General features: G+C 38.8%; 2 protein-coding genes across 2 annotated transcripts; both read right to left on the minus strand.

Moving 5' to 3' along the window:
* Window positions 1–10818: 10818 nt before the first annotated feature.
* On the minus strand, window positions 10819–13543 carry LOC101741411 (protein SERAC1). The gene has a single exon (XM_004933148.5). It carries the CDS (start codon window positions 13291–13293, stop codon window positions 11038–11040), a length of 2256 nt encoding a protein of 751 aa, XP_004933205.1. The 5' UTR covers window positions 13294–13543; the 3' UTR covers window positions 10819–11037.
* Window positions 13544–17330: 3787 nt separating this feature from the next.
* Window positions 17331–20003, minus strand: LOC119629123 (uncharacterized). The gene is made up of 2 exons (XM_038013948.2): window positions 19910–20003; window positions 17331–19664 (listed from the first exon to the last, which is right to left on the minus strand). The coding sequence occupies exon 2, from the start codon at window positions 19662–19664 to the stop codon at window positions 17526–17528; it is 2139 nt and encodes a 712-aa protein (XP_037869876.1). The 5' UTR covers window positions 19910–20003; the 3' UTR covers window positions 17331–17525.
* Between the last annotated feature and the right edge of the window lie 1261 nt (window positions 20004–21264).

A 21264-nucleotide genomic window follows, 5' to 3' on the forward strand; every position in this document is an offset into this window, starting at 1 on the left:
ATAGGAGTAAACCAAATGTTTTACTAATAGCACTATATTTTGTATCTGTTTATAAATATGTATATACGAAAACCAAACGCCGTGTGAGGTTAGAAGAACAAGATCCATCAGTTTATTTGGTTTGTGTTGCAGTATATCGATCAATCTTCACGTCCTGATTCGTAGCTAAAAACGGTGATAAGTCTTAGAGTTTATGAGTCTAGCTAGTGTATTGTCTATAGTACACCGTAACATACCTGCTATATTTTTATATTTTCCAGAATTTCTGTAAATTAAACGGTTGTCTATAAGAGATCACTTTTAGCGATAAGACCGCCTATTGTACAAATGTAACTGCTTTTTGACTGTTTAATGTAATGTAAATTCTGTTCAGTTTTTAATGAAAATTCTGTTTTGATGTACAATAAAGTGTATTCTCTCTCTCTCTCTCTCGTCTTCTACGGCATTAAGGTTAGATTGCCCGTCACAATTAGTATCTCAGTAAAGGGCATCTGGTACTGGCAGAGTGGATATAACACTTTAATAGTTATCAATTAACACCGGACGAGATCTCGATCCGTCGGGTTTTAATTCACTTAGTACTATTGTCAACGCTCGCTTTGAGACGTGAGGTCAAAGTTTGAACCTAATTGTCATTCGTCCGGAACTTTAGACTGGAAATCAAGACACCTTCGCGTTAAAGATGGGGGTTAGTGTTACTGTGAGTCACCCTGTCATTACGAAATTCATTTTCCGAATGCGTAATCAAACTTGCGTCTGGTAATAAAACTGATAATCTCATTTATCAGATATTTGCGTGCAACATCACAGACTCTAGAATTATTCATATTGTATGTCTATCTAAATTATATACTTAAAATATTTATTATTTAAACGTATGATGCTCCTGGTCGGATTATTAGAGCGAAGTCATAAAATTACTGCATTGATATCGGTCCTTTTTTTCCTTACCTATGCTGATAGCCTTGAGAGGTTATTTCAGCTTCACCTTAACTAGTAGGTGAGATCACGGGGCTCAAACCTGACGACGTGGCTAACATTGGCCCTAGCAAGAGTAGTGCTTCGCAGAATCTACCACCGGATCGGAAACACGACCCACTGAGAAGATCCGGCGAGAAACTCAGTGGACTGTGTCTATGGGTTAGTCGGTCCTTGATGCGTGTACAAATATTCACGTTAATCAACAAAAATTCAAAGATTAGGTTACATACATGCGTGCAAACATATACACATGGATACTAAGCTGATATATAAAAGCATGTTAAAAATGTTCGTTTGTCCTCAATCCGTTCCTAATGAAGTACTGTCGTTGTTGTTGCTATCCGAGGGAGGGCTCTGGCATAGTACACTCAATGAACGACAGGCGGTGCGCGAGTGTTTTAAAAAATCGTTGTTTTTCATACAATAGCGTTTTACTATGCTCATACCCGATCCTGTAAACCGAATGGTAAACAGTCGACGTTACCCAAAACACGTTATTACGGATCCTCCCGATCCATTAACGGTTCTTTTAGGTACCACAAAAGCACCGGTCACCGTCCTCGTCGAACCCGTCGCTTGCGACGAAAGGCTCGACGAGCGAATTAACACCGCCCACTGAGTTTCTCGCCGGATCTTTTCAGTGGGTCGCGTTTCCGATCCGGTGGTATATTCTGCGAAGCATTGCTCTTGCTAGGATCAATGTTAGCATCACTCCGGTTTGAGCCCCGTGAGCTCACCTACTAGTTAAGGTTACGCTGAAATAGCCTCTCAAGGCTATCAGCTTAGGTAGGTAAAAAAAAGCAAATTATAATTTTCATAACGATTTTTTGGGGTATTTTTCTGGAATCACCAGCTGTCAGACGTCTTCGGCACCCTATGCCTTTTAAAACATACTTTATCATGATGTCAGCGGATAAATAAACCGCGTTGTCATGACAACCATTTTGAAAAACAAAACTGCGCAATAGAAATTCTAATATACTTAGAATATGAGTTTATAGTTTTATAAAACGCTCCAAAGAGAAAGTGGGTTATTGATTTTTCATACGCATTAAATTTAAACACGTTGTCAGCTGCCTGCATACGTGTTCAAAGTTTCATCGTCAATATGGCCACGTCTACGATAAGGAAATTAAACGATAGTTAATTAAAATACATTGTATATCATTAAAAGTACAAACCGTTCAGTACAATGGATTTGTAGACGGCGTCACTTAATTAACACATTCACTCTAATACGTGTTGCTATGCGAAAGTATGCGCAGCTGTGAGGCGTGATTACTGAAAACTGCGGATTTCGGAGCAGCAGTAATGACACTGTCCAGCCTATTTCCACCGCGATGGTTAAGACAACTCTCACTAAAAAATCAATCAAGACTAGAATCCCTCGGTGTGACCTAATTTCGTCTAAGCTCTGTCAATAGTTACTTTCTTTTAATGGCTAAATTTTATCTTTGCATGAATAATTGATCAATTGTGAGAAATATAATAAGTACGCTGTGTGACCGAGTCCCTATTTTAACACGCTTTCATTAATTTGATCTGTATACCTATACGAGTATGAACATGTTATAGATATGTAAGGGAATATTTTAACGCAATTTTCAGAAACGTTCAAAACTTCCGTTAAACTTAAAAATTTGCACACTAAACAATGACACTACAATTATATGATAACTTTGATATAAAATCTTGAGGGATTTCCGAAAAAATGCTTTTAGTTTTCTCAGTTTTTAAACTACGTGATTTTTGGAGCTGCGAACTTGTAACTTTCCATTAGAAAATAAAACATTGGAATCAAAGCCAATTTATAAATATCTACGGAAAGATATGAGCTTTTTAAAAATAATTATAGAAACACCACAAGGTATGCTCGCTCCATATTATAATGAAAAATCATGATTAATTTTAATTGAAGGGAATGGATTTTCAGGTAATATTCAGTGTAAGTTCTCCGATCGTCTTAAGGTGATGGAACCGAATTCTAATGAGTAATGCCCTCGAAATCTAAAATAGAGCGAGGATCGACATAAATTTTCCAACGTAAAAAAAATGCTGACTTGGAAATAATACACATATTACATTAACATAATAAAAAAATCAATGTGTTGAAAAATCGAAGTAATAATTTTCAAAGTTTTATAGTCCCTTTTCGAATTCAATGAAGATTTTTTATATATTTATGTGGCGCTGGTAAAACACGTTAATCGTATATCGTACTACATATCGACGCTTGAAAGGCAAACGTGACTAAGCGACAATGCGTGAACTTTACAGCAGACTAAACTAAAGTTGAAATACCTGAAAAAAAAAAATATTTTAGCTAATTTGTTATTTTAGCTAAATTATTTAAGGATTGAAATGATTTTAATAGATCTAGAAATATATTTTTTTTGCGCATCGAATATGGTTATTGCCTATCATTTATGTATAAAGCAGGGGGTTGAATGCTTCCCGCTTCCGTAGGTTTAACCCGCGATTCCCTACAAGTAACCCCTGGGTGGTGCAAAACGGGAGCCGAAAACGTAACCGGTGGTAGGACCTAGTCCGACTGGATGGCGACCACCCTCCAACTAGAGTCCGCCGCCAAATAGTCTAGCTGTGTTCCGGCGTGTGGGTTGGAGAGCCAGTTTTATTCCTTCCCTTTCCTCTTCCTTGTTGGAGGTGAATCTTGATGATACCTGGAACATGCGGAGCAAACGTGTGTGCGAGCTTGCGGGACGTGATTGTTTGACGGAGGTATAGGGAGACCCAGTGAAACGGTGTTCGCCGCCGCCCGCCGGTCAGTAGGGGACCTGAACCCGGGTGTCACTACTAAACTCCGCCCCGGGAAGCTGTCCCGCCAACCGGTGTAAAATCCTGTCGTGCGGTCGTCGTGCCGGAGTCGGAGACCGGAGTGGATCCCGGCGATCGCACGCAGGGTGGACTGGGGGCCCTTCCATGCCCTGCGTCGGTCTCTCACGCAACCCGTGATCGACCACACGCTATGTTCCGCGCTTTATTCAGGTGTTGTCATGATTTCACTTCGAACATCCTACCTCACCTTATCCCACTCTCCAAAAAACAACAAAAATGAAAATCATAAACAGAAAAAGGGTTATATCGGCGATCCCCTATTCCACATTTAATGTGGATTTCAGCAATGTCAGGGGCCTACATAGCAACCTTGACGCCGTACACCACCATCTTGAGACGGCGCAGCCTGCCCTACTGTTTCTGACGGAGACGCAGATATCGACTCCGGATGATACCTCGTATCTTGAATACCCCGGCTACGTATTGGAGCACAACTTCCTGCGTAAAGCCGGGGTGTGTGTATTCGTTCGGGCTGATGTCTGTTGTCGCCGTCTACGAGGCCTCGAACAACGGGACCTGTCCCTCTTGTGGCTGCGCGTGGATCACGGGGGTTGTACCCGAATCTACGCCTGCCTGTACAGGTCCCACAGCAGTGATGCAGGTTCAGCTCTGATTGAGCATGTGCAAGAGGGGACTAACCGCGTGCTTGAGCAGTACCCATCTGCGGAGGTGGTGGTCCTTGGAGACTTCAACGCTCACCACCAAGAGTGGTTGGCGTCCAGAACCACTGACCTCCCGGGTCGGACTGCCTACGATTTCGCCTTGGCCTACGGCTTCTCCCAACTGGTGACACAGCCCACCCGTGTCCCGGATATCGAGGGGCACGAACCTTCTCTGTTGGACCTTCTGCTGACCACGGATCCGGCCGGATACAGTGTGGTGGTCGACGCTCCACTTGGATCGTCTGATCACTGCCTTATCCGTGCTGTTGTACCACTCTCTCGTCCTGGTCGTCGAACGACGACCGGGTATCGAAGAGTTTGGAAGTATATGTCAGCAGATTGGGATGGATTGCGTGAATTTTACGCATCCTACCCATGGGGGCGGTTCTGCTTTTCCTCTGCTGATCCTGATGTCTGTGCGGACTGTCTTAAAGACGTGGTGCTCCAGGGGATGGAATTGTTTATTCCCTCCTCTGAGGTGCCCGTCGGGGGTTGCAGTAGACCCTGGTATAACAATGCCAGCAGGGATGCTGCACACCTCAAGCGGTCCGCATACGTGGCATGGGATAATGCCAGGAGACGTCAGGATCCTAACATCTCAGAGGAAAGGCGGAAATATAACGCCGCTTCCAGGTCCTACAAGAAGGTTATTGCCAAGGCGAAGTCGGAGCACGTTGCTAGAGTTGGCGAGCGACTAAATAGCTATCCCTCTGGGAGCCGTGCTTTTTGGTCGCTCGCCAAAGCTGCAGAAGGAAACTTTTGCAGGTCTAGTCTCCCACCACTGCGCAAGTCCGATGACAGTTTGGCCCATAGTGCGAAAGAGAAGGCTGACCTTCTGGTCAAACTCTTTGCCTCGAACTCGACCGTGGACGACGGCGGTGCTACACCACCGAACATCCCCCAGTGTGATAGCTCCTTGCCTGAGATCTGCTTCACGCAGTGTGCAGTCAGGCGGGAGCTCCGACTCCTGGACGTCCATAAGTCGAGTGGGCCAGACGGCATCCCTGCAGTGGTTCTGAAAACGTGCGCCCCTGAGCTGACGCCTGCGCTAACGCGTTTGTATCGCCTCTCTTATTGCACTAACAGGGTTCCGTCTTCATGGAAGACCGCCCACGTCCACCCTATCCCCAAGAAGGGTGACCGGTCGGACCCATCGAGTTATAGGCCTATCGCGATAACTTCCTTGCTTTCCAAGGTGATGGAGCGAATAATTAATATACAACTCCTGAAGTATCTGGAGGATCGCCAGCTGATCAGTGACCGACAGTACGGTTTCCGTCACGGTCGCTCAGCTGGCGATCTTCTTGTATACCTTACTCACAGGTGGGCTGAAGCCTTGGAGAGCAAGGGCGAGGCTCTTGCTGTGAGCCTTGATATCGCGAAGGCCTTCGACAGGGTCTGGCATAGGGCACTTCTATCGAAGTTACCATCTTACGGAATCCCCGAGGGTCTCTGCAAGTGGATCGCTAGCTTTTTGGATGGGCGGAGCATCACTGTCGTTGTAGACGGTGACTGCTCTGATACCATGACCATTAACGCTGGCGTTCCACAAGGTTCGGTGCTCTCCCCCACGCTTTTCATCCTGTATATCAATGACATGCTGTCTATTGATGGCATGCATTGCTATGCGGATGACAGCACGGGAGATGCGCGATATATCGGCCATCAGAGTCTCTCTCGGAGCGTGGTGCAAGAGAGACGATCAAAACTTGTGTCTGAAGTGGAGAACTCTCTGGGGCGAGTCTCCGAATGGGGTGAATTGAACTTGGTTCAATTCAACTTGATTCAATTCAACCCGACAAAGACACAAGTTTGCGCGTTCACTGCGAAGAAGGACCCCTTTGTCATGGCGCCGCAATTCCAAGGAGTATCCCTGCAAGCTTCCGGGAGTATCGGGATACTTGGGGTCGACATTTCGAGCGATGTCCAATTTCGGAGTCATTTGGAAGGCAAAGCCAAGTTGGCGTCCAAAATGCTGGGAGTCCTCAACAGAGCGAAGCGGTACTTCACGCCTGGACAAAGACTTTTGCTCTATAAAGCACAAGTCCGGCCTCGCGTGGAGTACTGCTCCCATCTCTGGGCCGGGGCTCCCAAATACCAGCTTCTTCCATTTGACTCCATACAGAAGAGAGCCGTTCGGATTGTCGATAATCCCATTCTCACGGATCGCTTGGAGCCTCTGGGTCTGCGGAGGGACTTCGGGTCCCTCTGTATTTTGTACCGCATGTTCCATGGGGAGTGCTCTGAGGAATTGTTCGAGATGATACCAACGTCTCGTTTTTACCATCGCACCGCCCGCCACCGGAGTAGAGTTCATCCATACTACCTGGAGCCACTGCGGCCATCCACAGTGCGTTTCCAGAGGTCTTTTTTGCCACGTACCATCCGGCTATGGAATGAGCTCCCCTCCACGGTGTTTCCCGAGCGCTATGACATGTCCTTCTTCAAACGAGGCTTGTGGAGAGTATTAAGCAGTAGGCAGCGGCTTGGCTCTGCTCCTGGCATTGCTGAAGTCCATGGGCGACGGTAACCACTTACCATCAGGTGGGCCGTACGCTAGTCTGCCTACAAAGGCAATAAAAAAAAAAAAAAAAAAAAAAAAATGTTATTGTCGCTTAATCAGGTCTGCCTTTCAAGCGTCGATATAATTATTACTCTCTTTAGTAACATTCTCTAGAAACATCTGCTCTTTTTGTGTGCAATTTCAAAAGCAGAATTATTCAGCTTTGTTATCTTTCAACGCGAATAATGTATTTAGTGTAGACGAATACAGTACTCCCCTTTAACAGAACGATATCTACCTAGTCAGGTACTTCGTATAAAAGATACATTCAGTGTTCAGACACAATCAGACTGGGTATTGTGTACACGTGTTTCTATACATTAAATTTAAAATCCGAGAAGGGTAAATCATGAATAGTTACACCTTTTACGAATCTAGCTTAGTGTTTTTTATTGATAACAAATTGAGTGCTCATAATCTTCTGTGCGTATATTTGATGTACAAAATATGCGATAACTTGAGCTATCAATAGGTATACGAGTATTGCATTTAATACGTCTTTACTTTGCACGATGCATGAAATGAAAAAAAAACTATAATTGCATTTTTTAAACAATAGGTTTTTCGTTTTTTATCGTATATACAGATTTTTCAATGAGGTTCAGAAAACAGCAAAGGGGTCTATCGTTTCTTAAAATTTATTTAAATTTATTATTTGTTTAAAAAATTTAATTAAAATTTCTACGCTAGATTTTGTAAATGCGTCTACACGTTTGAAATGTATTGATTGTGTTAAATAGAATAATTGAATTCAATTTGAAATAAGGTATTGTTTAGATATGTGTTTGGTCACATAGTGAATAAATATTACTATACAAGATTAGCTTGGATCCAGGTACGAAGCTGTAAGTTAATGGAAAAAAATGTTGTAGGTAGCTTTTTTTATAAAACAATTGCAAGATGGTAAATCTAATCTATTTAAAATTTTTCAGTCTGAAATAATCACTATATTTTTGAATTGAATTGTTTTTGTACATATTTCAACTTAGCTTAAATATTAACTGATTTTGAACTTTAGGTCCGTTTTGAGGGATGTGTGTGTGCAAAATCAAAAGATAAAATAAAATATACTTAAATAAATCATCCTTTTGCGGGTGTAATAATAAATTTAGCCAGATAAGTGGACGTTCATATCTCAATAATAGCTGTGAACACATTTTAATGTTCAAAATAATAATGAGATGTTAAAATATACTTTATTCTTTATCCACATTTTCCAAGTTTATCGATCCTAGAATAACTAGGCATTCAATATGCAGTGGAAGTATAGGCGTTTTAATGAATAAAAACTGGCTGGGGAAACTGCTTTTCAATTGTAAAGTAATCACGTTACAATTCAATACTATCAAACCGGTTCGACTTGAATTTTGCGAGATTTTAGATCTGAGACCGACAAACAGTCTGTCGCTGGGGAAATAGAACCCTCGTTAATCTTCAGACATCTGGAAGTTGTAAACCAGAATGGGCTTCAGATATTAAACAATAATGGACATGGTAATATTTGAAAAGTTTGGTATGATAACATGCTTAGTGTTTTGACATTAGAACGCTATCATTGTCTCTCGTCTATGAATTTAAATTTTGGTATATTGTTATTGTTTTTGTCTAATTATGTCTAATTTAATTGGTAACAAATGGCTGGTTTGTCATTCATTAAAGGTTTTTTTTTCCAAAAACCATTTTTTCCGCAACAAAATAGAATATTTTACATTTTAATGGATTCAAGTATTTATACAGATAGATCATTGTAATAGCAATCTCTTAGAAACTGGCAATGTTGTAGAGTAATTAATTTTGTACTAACAAAAATGAAATATACAGTCAGATGGTGAGTTTCACCGGTTAGCGACACAAGACAAAACTCGACGTCACCTACCTTAAGGCACTAGGTCGAAATCTCATACTGGAACTCGTAACTGCTTGATGGCAGAAATTTCACCTCAGTCGCTTATGTTATAAATATATTACGAGTATAGCACATATTTTGTTCTTTTTGACATAATTTAATGTGTATAAGGTATTATGATTACGAGATTTAACTGACATAAGCGGGCCGCGCTGCGCTTTGACGTTGGTTATTGAAACCGACACGCGACTACCTATCGTATATACGTCGATGGCACTATGCCAGAAACCTTCCATGAAGTGCCAAAAACAACTGTACAAAGACCCATCCCATTGGTATGAAGAATATATCAGATAAATCCAATTTTTTTTAAAACGGCTCGCGTGCCAAGTGTCGTACTATCCTGGTGTTATGCCAAAATCCGACCGAGAAGAACTGTACAGTTTCATTGCAATTCAACAAAATGCCAATAGATTTGTTTTAATGCTCATCATATTCATATGGCTATTCATTAAAGAGAAATGTTTAAAGTAGGTTAAAATCTGCGTCATAATCGTGCGTCACTCTGCGTTATAATCATTTTTAAACTAAAATTTAGGTTCGAATTTTAAATCTATAATCCATAATAAAATAATTATATTAAACACTTTTTTTTTCGATCGATTATTATTGCCCTACTCTTTCTACAATGATCTTGAAGTCTGTGAAAAGTGAATAAGAAACGGGAAGGGCTCTAAAGAATAACTATAGGTATATTATTACAGGGCATTTGGATGTAAATTTCCAAGTTTGACATGCATAGGTTAGGCAATGTCATGTAAACAAATAATTAAAAGCACTATCTACATTTAGAATTTTTTAAACGAAGGGGAGGGAGGGAAGAGGTATGAGGGCAGGAAGGAGAAAGGGGTAAATAAGTGTTAACAGCATCACTATTTTTTTTTCTTTTCTTTTTTATAATTTCTTTTTCATACTTGAAACGTGTATGTAACCTATTATTTGCATGAAATAAAAGGCTTATTATTATTATTATTATACAGGGCATTTATATTCATATTATGGCGACTCCTTCCAATGTGACGAAGCAGGTGGAATCTTCTAGTGTAACGCAGTCATCGGTGGACCTAAGCTTGGTAAACAAGACTGGAGGTTGATGTCCATGATGCACGGCTACCACTTTTATTCAGGAAGGCAATTAAAAACGATATCTGGAACAGATGGTAGACGCTGAAATATTATCGTTACTCCAAAATATCTTTTGATACTTACAATATAAATTATAAATCAATAAATTTTTATTGAATAGAATATATTTACGTATATAAAGAAATCACGCAAAATTAGCCTTAAAAGCAATAATTTTAATAAATAATATCTCGCATTTTTTACATTACCTAACTGCAAAGTGAGCTGGTAGCGCCATCTTTGACGTAAACTATGAAACACAGTAACATTTCATTTCTACTGTAACGTAAATGATTTTTGACAACTAATTTTAACTGTCTCTAACAGATGTCGGGATAAAAAAAAGATAAATGTTTATTTAAATTTCACATTTTCAACAACATATTGACTAGGTATGTTTCATTGCAAATGAAATCTAATACCAAAAAAAAGTATTACAACTATAATAAATGATTACACAATGTGGTCATTATGTACTAGTTTATTAATTTTCTACGTAGCTTTTTGCCGCGAAGCTTCCATGAGAAGTTATTTGATACTATGACTGTGTCTAAACTCTAAAGTATATTGTTTTAATGAAAAAGTTGTCTTACATTAGGCTAGCACCCGAGCCCACAGACAATAATAAGTGAATTTCGCTGCTAACTACAAAAATAATGGGTACAGTAAAGGAGAAAAGCAAAGTATTTTTTGTTATAAAATATAGTAAAATGAGAAACACAAAATACAGGAAAACAATTAATACATGTTTATTTATCATTTGCTTTGCTAACATACATTACATACAGTTAAGTATTATCCATTATTGCTTGGATGTATACAATTTAAATCGTACATATACATCCAAAATGTCCCACACTTACAATTTACTTTCATTGAAAATAACAATGTTTTTCTTACAATACCATAAGCTAGGCAAGAAAATTAATTGTTATTCATATTTTCTAATCTGTAAATCCATCAGTAAATGTGTCGAGTAGGACTCGCTCATACCAACGAAGACCTTCAATTCTTTGAGCTTCATCAACTTTTTCTATAGCCTCATTAGTTTTTGTCCTCAGAGTCCACCAAAGCATGTCAATAATCCATTTTATAAGGGAATCAGAGTATTTTATTTCAATATTTCTGGCAGTCACCCTTTGTATTACATCCAGGACTGTTGTATACAGTATTGATTGTCTCGTGGCCGGCTTACATATAGACAGATGATCTAAAGGTAACTGATAAAACACACCTCGTCCTAAGTCTGCAGAATAAGCTTCTACAAAGTGGATTGGTACTTTAAATGTTGTAACCAAAGTTGGCATCATTTCAGCAAAACTTATGGTCTCCCATTGGTATTGTTCAGCTGCGTGTATGAATGCTCTATGCAGTTCAAGTAAAACTGGCGAGTTTTCTTGTAACTGACGCACATCGTTTGAAGGCCACAGCACAGCAGCTGCAGCCCTTGGCATAGTCGCAAGTGCACTACCTTTATGAGGTGTACTATAAAACAATACAGCCTTAGTATTCCTTGAAAGCCTTTTAAATTTGTCATCACTACTTTGAGCAGAGTCAATGAGTACTTGTTTAACTATAAGCCCTCCCATGGAATGAGCTAACCACACAACAGGAGTACCTTTTCTTCCGACACCAGCATCAACTAATGTAGGACCTAATTCTGAAGCCTTGGTTGATATGTCAGCTGTCTGTAGGGGGCATCGTTCTAGCCATTCAGATATTGAGCTCCAATAATTGATACCTAATATTCTCAAATTATTGCAGTCTTTAGGTAGCCAATCTTTAGGCCAACAAAATGTATAATTACATTGATCCTCTTCTTCCTGCATAAGGGCTATGCGTTTCTTACTTATAGTGTAAATATTAGTATTCAAAGGTTCTCGCTTTGCCTCAATAGGGAGGTCATGTAAAACTACTTCTAAGTCAGACAACAGAGTTTCATCATCTAATTCTATCAGATCATCCATTACTTGTTGCAAATCTGGGTCAAGATACTTTGTATCGATTGATTTTTCTTCGCAGGGATCACAGTCAACATCGGATATTGTTCCTTCAACAATTCCAAGAGGTTCAGCGCACTTTTTATCTCTCTGTCGCCATGTGACAAAAACACCACCTCTGAGGCCGTGCACTAGAAGAGTGTCACATGTTGGTGCAACTGTAGTTCGATACAATGGGTGCAACAAGTACAGTCCTGGTCTGTAACAATGTTCCCCTGATAAATTTGCTAAACAAACTGCAGCAGAACTTGCCAATCGCACATCTTTTGATCTAAGGAGCCGAGACAACTCTTTTATAAGACCGTTTTGAAAAAAATCTAATAATAAATTACAATGAACACTCAGAACAGTGAGTATTTTAAGTACAGCCAAATCCAAATCAGTGTCATCGCGCTCTCTTAACATTAACTCAGCTAATCTTGGAAGGAGTCCCATTTTTATAAGAGTTTTTATAGAATCATCATCTTCATAATCGTTAACATGAAAAAGACTGATGTGGTGATAGAGGGCATCAAGACACAAAATACACAAATCTCTCTCACTAATACTATCTGGCTTTGCGGGAATATTATCTGCTTCTAAGGCCTGTTCCTGAATATTGGCAAAATATTTCGATAGGAAATGTTGAATACAACTGTGTGGATGGACTCCTTGAACAGAAAGTATCATGTCTCGGAATTTGAAAGAGAGTAATTCAGAAGTTAATGCGGCTCTACGTACATGTATAGGCGGAGGGAGGAAGTACCGTAGATCAGCACCGCGAGTTCTTGCTAGCAAGACGGCTGTGTTCATGTCTAAAGCTTGAGCGAGTTTTTGACAGTCCCAAATCTTATTGTTTTTGAAAGCAGCTAGCTGTTTCAGAGCTATGTTACGCTGCTCCTTGTTCCCGTGACGACATAACCACAAAAGACGCCATGCTAAAGAATGCTTCAGACTCTTCCAAACTCGCGAGAGACCTATAGACCGTCTAGATTCTTTGTCTTGTTCCCTTTTTAATGTGATGCTGTATGAAGGGTCGTCAATGTAAATATATTCTGGGGTATGTTTCTTTTCACGATCTAGAACTTTTGTGTTTACGATCTTGTCTACTGTTTTGTACGTCTGACTGACATGATAAGCAAAAAAAATTCCACCACCTCCCCAAATTGATGTAAATTTTAGTATTTTCAAAATGGGCTTTAGTCTGTCTTGCAGGCTCATTGTTTAACATCGAACAAAAAGGTTCGCTAACAGTGAAAAATTAGCACGTATATATGTACCATTTATAATATATTAATATAATTTAAAATCTTATTTGCTGGTATTTACAATAGTTCTATTGTTTTGTATTTTGTATCATAACCTAAGGCTTGTTAATGACATTTTTTTAAATGTCAATGCCAGTAGTTTTGTAACTTCACTGTCAGCTTTTGTATTAGTTATTAGTGAAGAGTAAAATTGTGTGAATTGTTTAATTATTTGGTAGTTTAAAATTGTTTAATACAGGACCTGTGATAGAGCACAAATGTGGAAAAATAAAACAAGGCCACTGGAAGTAGCTTCTTGGGGTTTTCCAAAAAATCCACTTAAAAGGGAAAGTAAATAACAACCATTTTACTGAGACCATATTTTACCCCATATCATATCGTTTCATTTCATTTCATCTCAACTGATTAATGTCTCAAATTAATCCACTATATTTCATTTCGCTTCACGTCATTTTTCATAAAACAGATATACAAAAAATAGGCTGTATGGTGTGATACTTTCGCTATTCCAGTTAGAAAAATAGAAGAATTACTTTTTTTTAATGATTGAAAGATTACTGGTGGCCCGGAGGCCTTTCTAGTTTCACCAGCACAGGTGGGCGAGCAAAGGCTCAGCCAGGAGGGACAATTTCTCTTCAAAACGTATAGATCTTTCGCCTTTTATGGAAGTACTCATGATTAAAGATTGAAGTTTTTTTTTAGATCGTTCGACAATAGATTTTCTTGATACCCTAAATATAACTGATTGTCTATTTTTTTTTTTATTGCTTAGATTGGTGGACGAGCTCACATCCCACCTGGTGTTAAGTGGTTACTGGAGCCCATAGACATCCACAACGTAAATGCGCCACCCAGCTTGAGATATAAGTTCTAAGGTCTCACGTATAGTTACAACGGCTGCCCCACCCTTCAAACCGAAACGCATTACTGCTTCACGGCAGAAATAGGCAGGGTGGTGGTACCCACCCGCGCGGACTCACAAGAGGTCCTACCACCAGTAATTACGCAAATTATAATTTTGCGGGTTTGCGGGAAATTAGGAACAATTACACCGTTTACATTACATATTGGGACAAAGAATCACAAATATAGAACTAACTATTACAGTAGGTACTTTTAAAAGACAATCACAGAGCTTTCGCACATTTACCTTTCGTTTAAAATACAATCAAAAGATTCCCCAAATATTACAACATTTGCTAAACTCTATTGTACCATACAATAAAAACAGTCGTTTTGTTCACAAAATATATTCTGGTGTAAAAAATATATTAAAACAACTAAAAATAGCCTGTAGAAATGAAAAACAGCTTTTGTTGTTTTTAAAAACATTGTCCAAAGTACTGATTTTATTGATATGTGCGTATAGGCAGAAACATGCTGAACTTTTTTGTAACTCCCAGTTATAATTTTTTAACGTCCAACAAGCTGGAGTGGTGTTAGCTGTTATGTATGGAGGGTAGAGACCCTCCATACTATTATGACCCCCCGCGTCAAGTTAATTAACGCTATACACAACAGATTTTTATTTATCACCACTAGGATAGTAATCGCTAAATTTACCTTACGAAAAAGTAGGGTAAATATAGTGATTGAATGTAGAAGTGAATGGTTATCTATAAGTGAGACAAATAAAATATTATGTTGCCAATACAGAATAGGTTCTGATATAATATTTTTAAATATAAAAAATGTACTCATTACCTAGGTAGGTACTGAAAATATTTACTTCAATCGCGTCTAAAATATTAAATTACACGCGGTATTAATTTAGTTACCTCTGAAAGAATGTACGGCAGAGTTCAATTTAATTAAATAATTAAATTTAACAGTATACTATATACATAATCGCTGGTTAATTTATGGCTGTCCCAGGTACGTAGCTTTGCGGGTTAATTTTTAATACAATAGCTGGAGGGCCGCATTTTCAAAAACAAAATACTTTTTGGGAATTTCTCCAATAACAGTAAAAGATAGCTTTACTTTTATATGATGTCATGGGAATGGAATGTTACAAGAATAAAGATAAATTATAACAAATATTGATTTTAAATGTTGTCTGGACAGTCCTGATTATTATAGTATTCTTTTACATTGCGTATAGTAATAGTGCCCTCTATTTTCGCCCTTGCGAACGACGATGAGTTTTCATGTCCGATGGACGATGCTTACAGGGGTTCCGTGCTAACGTTCACAAGCTTGACACTAGGTGGCGGTGTATTAATATTTTTACATCGATCTCAGAAAACACTTTTTATTATAAATACATAATTATTTATACCCCATAGCATGCAATTAATGCACACAGCTGCATTCTGGATTTAAATCGGCAGGACGTTGTTTCGCACTCAAGTATGATCTATCAGATCTATCAAGGTAATAATTAAATATATGAGCTGGGAATATTTTGAGAAGATATATATCATTACAAAGGATGCACGGTAGGTGGTAGACAGTTTCGAACAGACTGAGGTCGTATCTGTTACTTAACTACTAACTGAACAGACAGTTATTTAAAAAAGTATGTTTTTTTCAATTTTAGAGGAATTCAATGAGAACAATGTTTTGTCCGTATTTAAGCACATCACTTTAACTCTGCCATTGCCGGTCCCAAGCCCGGATGAAAAAAGAGGAGGGTTGGCGACGGTATGCCACCTACCCAGCCGTAAAAATATACGCAGAGCAACGGGCAGCGGTCAATTAACCCGAACTAGGGCTTCCGTAGCCCAGAGGAACTAAATCGCCTCTGAAATTCTGCTATAGAAGAACGCGGGAACCCACCACTAGTAATTTTCTCAGAAAACCTTTACGTATGTACTCCGTAAAGGTCACGATCCTCAACACTGATGAACACGATGCACGTAGAAGCACATTACAGCCTAAAACGAAATAGTAATAAATAAAAAAACCAACGACACGTGCTAACTTTTTTCATGTGTTTTAAGAATTGATGATTTATCGAAAGCTCATGGAATTACAACGTGAATGACATTATCTATCTTGAGACATTGGGTCGAAGCTTCAATTCTATTGTACAAAGGCAGTCTGGTTCTTCAAATCTGAAGACTGTTTGCTCTAAGCGCCCATCACGAAGAGAAGGGAAGTAAAAGGTTATTTGGTCGTCGGGTCATCGTGTCCCCTTACGGAGGCACGGGTCGGGCCTTGGTGCAATCCCCTCTGCCCGGGCATGGACTCCCTACCTGACGAGGCAGGGGTAATGAGATTGCTGGTGCGGTTCTTGTATGGAGGTCGAGTCGAGTAGTAAGTGGCATGCTGTAATCTTCACTCTTCCTTTTTCCTCTCTGTAAGCGACATTTCGCTTAATAGGCAACGTTTTCCTTGGTAATTAAAGGTACGTTTTATTTGGTATTAGCACCAACAGTGCGATGTTTTTAATTGAACTTCAATAAAATTTACTCCATTCAAATAGCTAAAGTTTTTTCTAATGAAATTTTTACCAAACTTTAAATGGCTCTCCTGTAAGGTTGAAAAAATGTCGCTTAATCCAATTAGATTTTCATCCCTCGATATAGGTATAAAATGTTATGTCTCTATAATGAATACACGATGATTAACATTACACGTTCCTTCGCTAAAGTACCTATCACACGAACGTCAATGAAAGATAAGTACAAATGGAAATAAAAAAGCAATAAATCACACACAAGACTATTAGAACGGTTTGAAAATGCTCTCAGATTTATGAAAGCCACATTTACGCTTCAATCACGCGACTTAGGTATATTATTCACAAGTGCTCACGCTTTCCAGAGACTATTGTCAAGTTATGTCCCGGTTTGAGCCCCGTGAGCTCACCTACACGTCAAGGAGAAGCTGAAATAGCCTGTCAAGGCTATCAGCATAGGTAGGCAAAAAAAAGTTGTGCAGCCCGATCAAGAATTGCGATTAGGGGAAGTCCGGGCAAAGTGGACACCTTAACGTTTGATGGGCTATAGGAAGAAAACCAATAGGCATATAAATAAAAGAAAATTTCATTGAGAATCAACATTTATTAAAGTTTTTAATATAATCAACAAAAATTGCTTAATAGCAGTTCTTTAATTTTAATTGTCAATAATATTGCAACACATGCCGGTATCCACTTTGCCCCATAGGTCGGGTAAAGTGGATAAGACGATAGGGCAAAGTGAACACAAATAGGTACTTAGCCTAGTTTTAAATTACCTAATCCGTGCAGATATCACAAAAGAATAAGCCTATTCCTCCATAAGCCGTGCATTTTTCGTGACTCCATTGCTTACATTTATCACACTGAATCCAATCCTCAACTGGTTTTTTATTTATTTCTATATAGTTCTCCCCGCAATAATAGCATACACACTGTTCTTCCTCGTTTTCCTTATCACTGCTTTTATCTTTAACAATTATATTTTTGGTCGTTTTAGTATTTTTCTTTGTCGCAGTCTTTGGTTTAGCATTTAAATCTATATTCATATTTTTCATTGCTTTGACATTAATTTTTATAAATTTTTCTTTTTGTTCTCGCTTCACCGGCGTGCTTGTTAACACCTCAGACTTTTGAACCTTTCTTTTACGTGTACCCACAGAAACGCGTGGCATCGGAAGCGGTCTTATGTCTTTAGGACTGAAATATGCTGAAGCCCGAGCCGTAGATGATTCCAGGTCCATAATAATTTCATCATCGTTGCCTTTAAATTGACCCTCTTTTATATCTATACTGTCTTGAGTCAGATCTGCACCTTGATTCATATCTTCAGTGGACATTGCTTCTTGTGGTTTAGACAATTTTTGAGTATTATCAGCTACAGCCGTTACTACAACAGCATTGCATGTAAGGGGATCTTTGTCGGGTAATTTATCCAAAATTGAAGGCGATGTATCTCGAGAATGTATTTGATTCATATTGGACACTGATACTATACCCATGATACTATTTTCCACTGCAGCTTCAACTTCTACATTCACATTGTCAATAAATTTTCTTCCAATCTGTTCCAGTGGTTCTACATCAATTTGCAGTGACTGACTTTGGAGCCCTGATGTAGAAGGCTTTTCGATGTCAATCGTAATTTCAACATTTTGACTGTTTGAGTCTATAAAAGTCTCCTGTTGGTTAGCGGTATTACGGTCTGTCATTGTAATAGAAGATGGTGCATAATCTTCTTCTCCCCATATATCTTTATTTGTTGGCCAGATACCGGTTGATTGAAAGCCTTTGATAGCATTGTTAGGAGTAGCAGATTTCAGATAAGCTGGACTGAACAGTTTGGCTACATCGTATTGGTTGATTATCCTACCTGGATGAGCCTTTTGAAATCTATTGATTTCTTGCTCGAAGAATATTTTAAATGGACCATATACAGCCACGTCCAGAGGTTGAAGTTTGTTTGAGGTGTGCGGTGGCAAAGACAAAATGATGACATTATTTTCAGTTGCGTACTGTAAAGCTGGGTAGTATTTATGGCTTTCATGGTTGTCCAGAAGTAAAATAACTTTTTTGTCTTTTGTCGGACGTACGTGGCCGACGAAAAATTTAAGCCAATCCAAAAATATTTCTCCATTTATCCATCCCGAAGCTGAACAACTTCCTCGAGTCTCTGGAGGAGAACCATCCAAAAGGCGATCTTGCATCCTTTTACGTGCAAATATCATAAACGGTGGAACGAATGATCCAGAAGCGTTGCAGCAACACACGACTGTCGTAGTTTGTCCACGTTCAGTGCTGGAAATGACTCCAACTTGCCTCTTACCTTTAACTGAAAGAACCTTGGGTGGTTTATTTGTCGAGGTCTGAATGCCAGTTTCATCTATATTATAGATTCTAGTACCATCAATTTGACACTTCTCAATTTGTTCACTTAACAGTTTATAGAACCTTTCTACTTGAGGACGATTGAAGCCTTTAACTCTGCCAATTGTGGTTGCTTCTGGAATTCTTAGTGTAATTTGTGGATTTCTTCTAATAAATCCTGCTAGCCAATCATCACCAGCTTTTTTATTTTTGTCCCAACTAGGCGGATAAGTGACATTATTGCGTTTCGCGTATTCAAAAACTAATGTTTTAAAATCTTCTCGGGTTAGCCCATAAAAAACACTATCCATTTCATACAAATACGTTCGAAGATCTCCCTCTTGACCATCGTTGAAAACTTTACGAAAACGACCAAGCTGAGCCGTCGAACTACCTTTTTTCCAATGCCTATAGAGAGTGGCGTAAGGTAGACCATACTTTTTTGCGGTCGTTTTGACAGGAATGCCAGAATTGCAGTCTGCTATTGCAAGCATCATACTGTCCTCACTCCATTGGGCTTGATTAGTCTTCCTCTTGTATTTATATACCATCTAAAAATAATAATAATTGAACGCCTAGTAAAGTCATCGAGGGCAAAGCGAATACCGTATCCACTTTACCCGTGATCACTTTGCCTTAAACCTATTTATTTCATTCAACCTAACCTAAAACCAAATGAAGTGACGACAAAGTAACAAAACTCTCAGAATTTATACTTGAAAATATGCACTTAGAGGACATAATCGTACCAAACAATATGGTTATCTTTTATATGAGTTATTAAAGTATTACGTACCTTGAAAAGTAATAAGAAAACTTCAATATTTGGTTTTTTCGATTTTTATCTCGAACGCGACGCGACCTTCCGCTACCTCTGTTTGCCCACGAATGCGGACCGGCGGGGGAGTGTAATGGCGCGAGGAGCGCGTGTTCCGACATGTTCTTGACAAGAAATAAAGCGTATTCACTTTGCCTGGCCTATCCACTATGCCCGGACTTCCCCTAACCGTCCCCGCGTCTGCCAACGGGAGCAGATTAAAAAAATAGATATAAACAGCCACGTTACTTTCTTACAAGCAATTAAATTTTGTAACGGGCGAAATATCTGAGCCGCTTTAAGAAGCGCAGCGGCAGTCGATGACAGCTAACCGATAATGTTTTTACAGCCAACGATGTCTGGTGTGCAGTACGCTGTGCAGACGCTAGGCTGAATAGTCTTCACCTAGATATTAATCTGGGTTGATTTGTTTATCTTTTTAACCGACTGTTAAAGGAGGTCTCACTACGCTTGAATTTTTTATGTGTGTTAGTCACGTGTGTTTGTGTTAGTTTTAAAAAAAAGGAGATATTTTATGAAATTAAAAATTATTGTTCAATTGTATAAGGACAGATAAAAAAATTAAAATAAATAAGTACTAAGTTTAAAAACTATTTGATAAACTTCTCATTCGCAACATATCTAATAGTTTACATTGCTTTTATACATTTACTTTCTCTATTCATCATCATCTCCTCATCATCATCATCATCTACTCATCTCCTCTAAGTTTTTTAGTATGCATATTTTATAGTATGGTATGTATGTTTTTTTATAGTACTAAATCTTAACCAAAAAAAAAACCGACTTCACAAACTTAAAATAAAATACGAATATTATGAATGTAGTCGAAGTCAATTTGCAGATGCATAATTGAGGATAATTCAAAAAATACTGATCACATCTTGATGAAATTTTAGCTTTGATTAAATCGAACCACATAAGAAGCTCCAGGCTTTCATCTATTTTTTCTATATTAATCGGTTCACCTAGAAAAAAAAAATTTACACATAAAAAATAGTCGACACATTGAGAGGCTCCACCTTCTTGAAGTCGGTTAATAAATAGTCCCTAAATTAAAAACCATTTCTGGTTTGTATACTGGAGAATTTCAAAAGATAACAATCTAGTAGTATTGCTTAATAGTTTACTGGAAAAAAATGCCCTTACATTTTCAATGGCTCAACCCGAGTCTGCACGGTCGTCCTAATTCGGCTGCTATGCAGTCATGAGATCAGGCATCGTACATGTTGTAATGCTTTTTTTTTAATTAATTTTATTCATCTCAATAGCAGCTAAGCTTAAATGGCCTCACCAACGTCTGTAGACATTGA

Source organism: Bombyx mori, chromosome 1 (genome assembly GCF_030269925.1).
Source record: "Bombyx mori chromosome 1, ASM3026992v2".
In the NCBI taxonomy this organism is placed as follows: domain Eukaryota; kingdom Metazoa; phylum Arthropoda; class Insecta; order Lepidoptera; family Bombycidae; genus Bombyx; species Bombyx mori.

What these genes read in the sequence shown, in the direction of transcription:
- LOC101741411 (XM_004933148.5), bottom strand. Translation starts at nt 13,293, where the DNA reads ATGAGCCTGCAAGACAGACTAAAGCCCATTTTGAAAATACTAAAATTT.
- LOC119629123 (XM_038013948.2), bottom strand. Translation starts at nt 19,664, where the DNA reads ATGGTATATAAATACAAGAGGAAGACTAATCAAGCCCAATGGAGTGAG.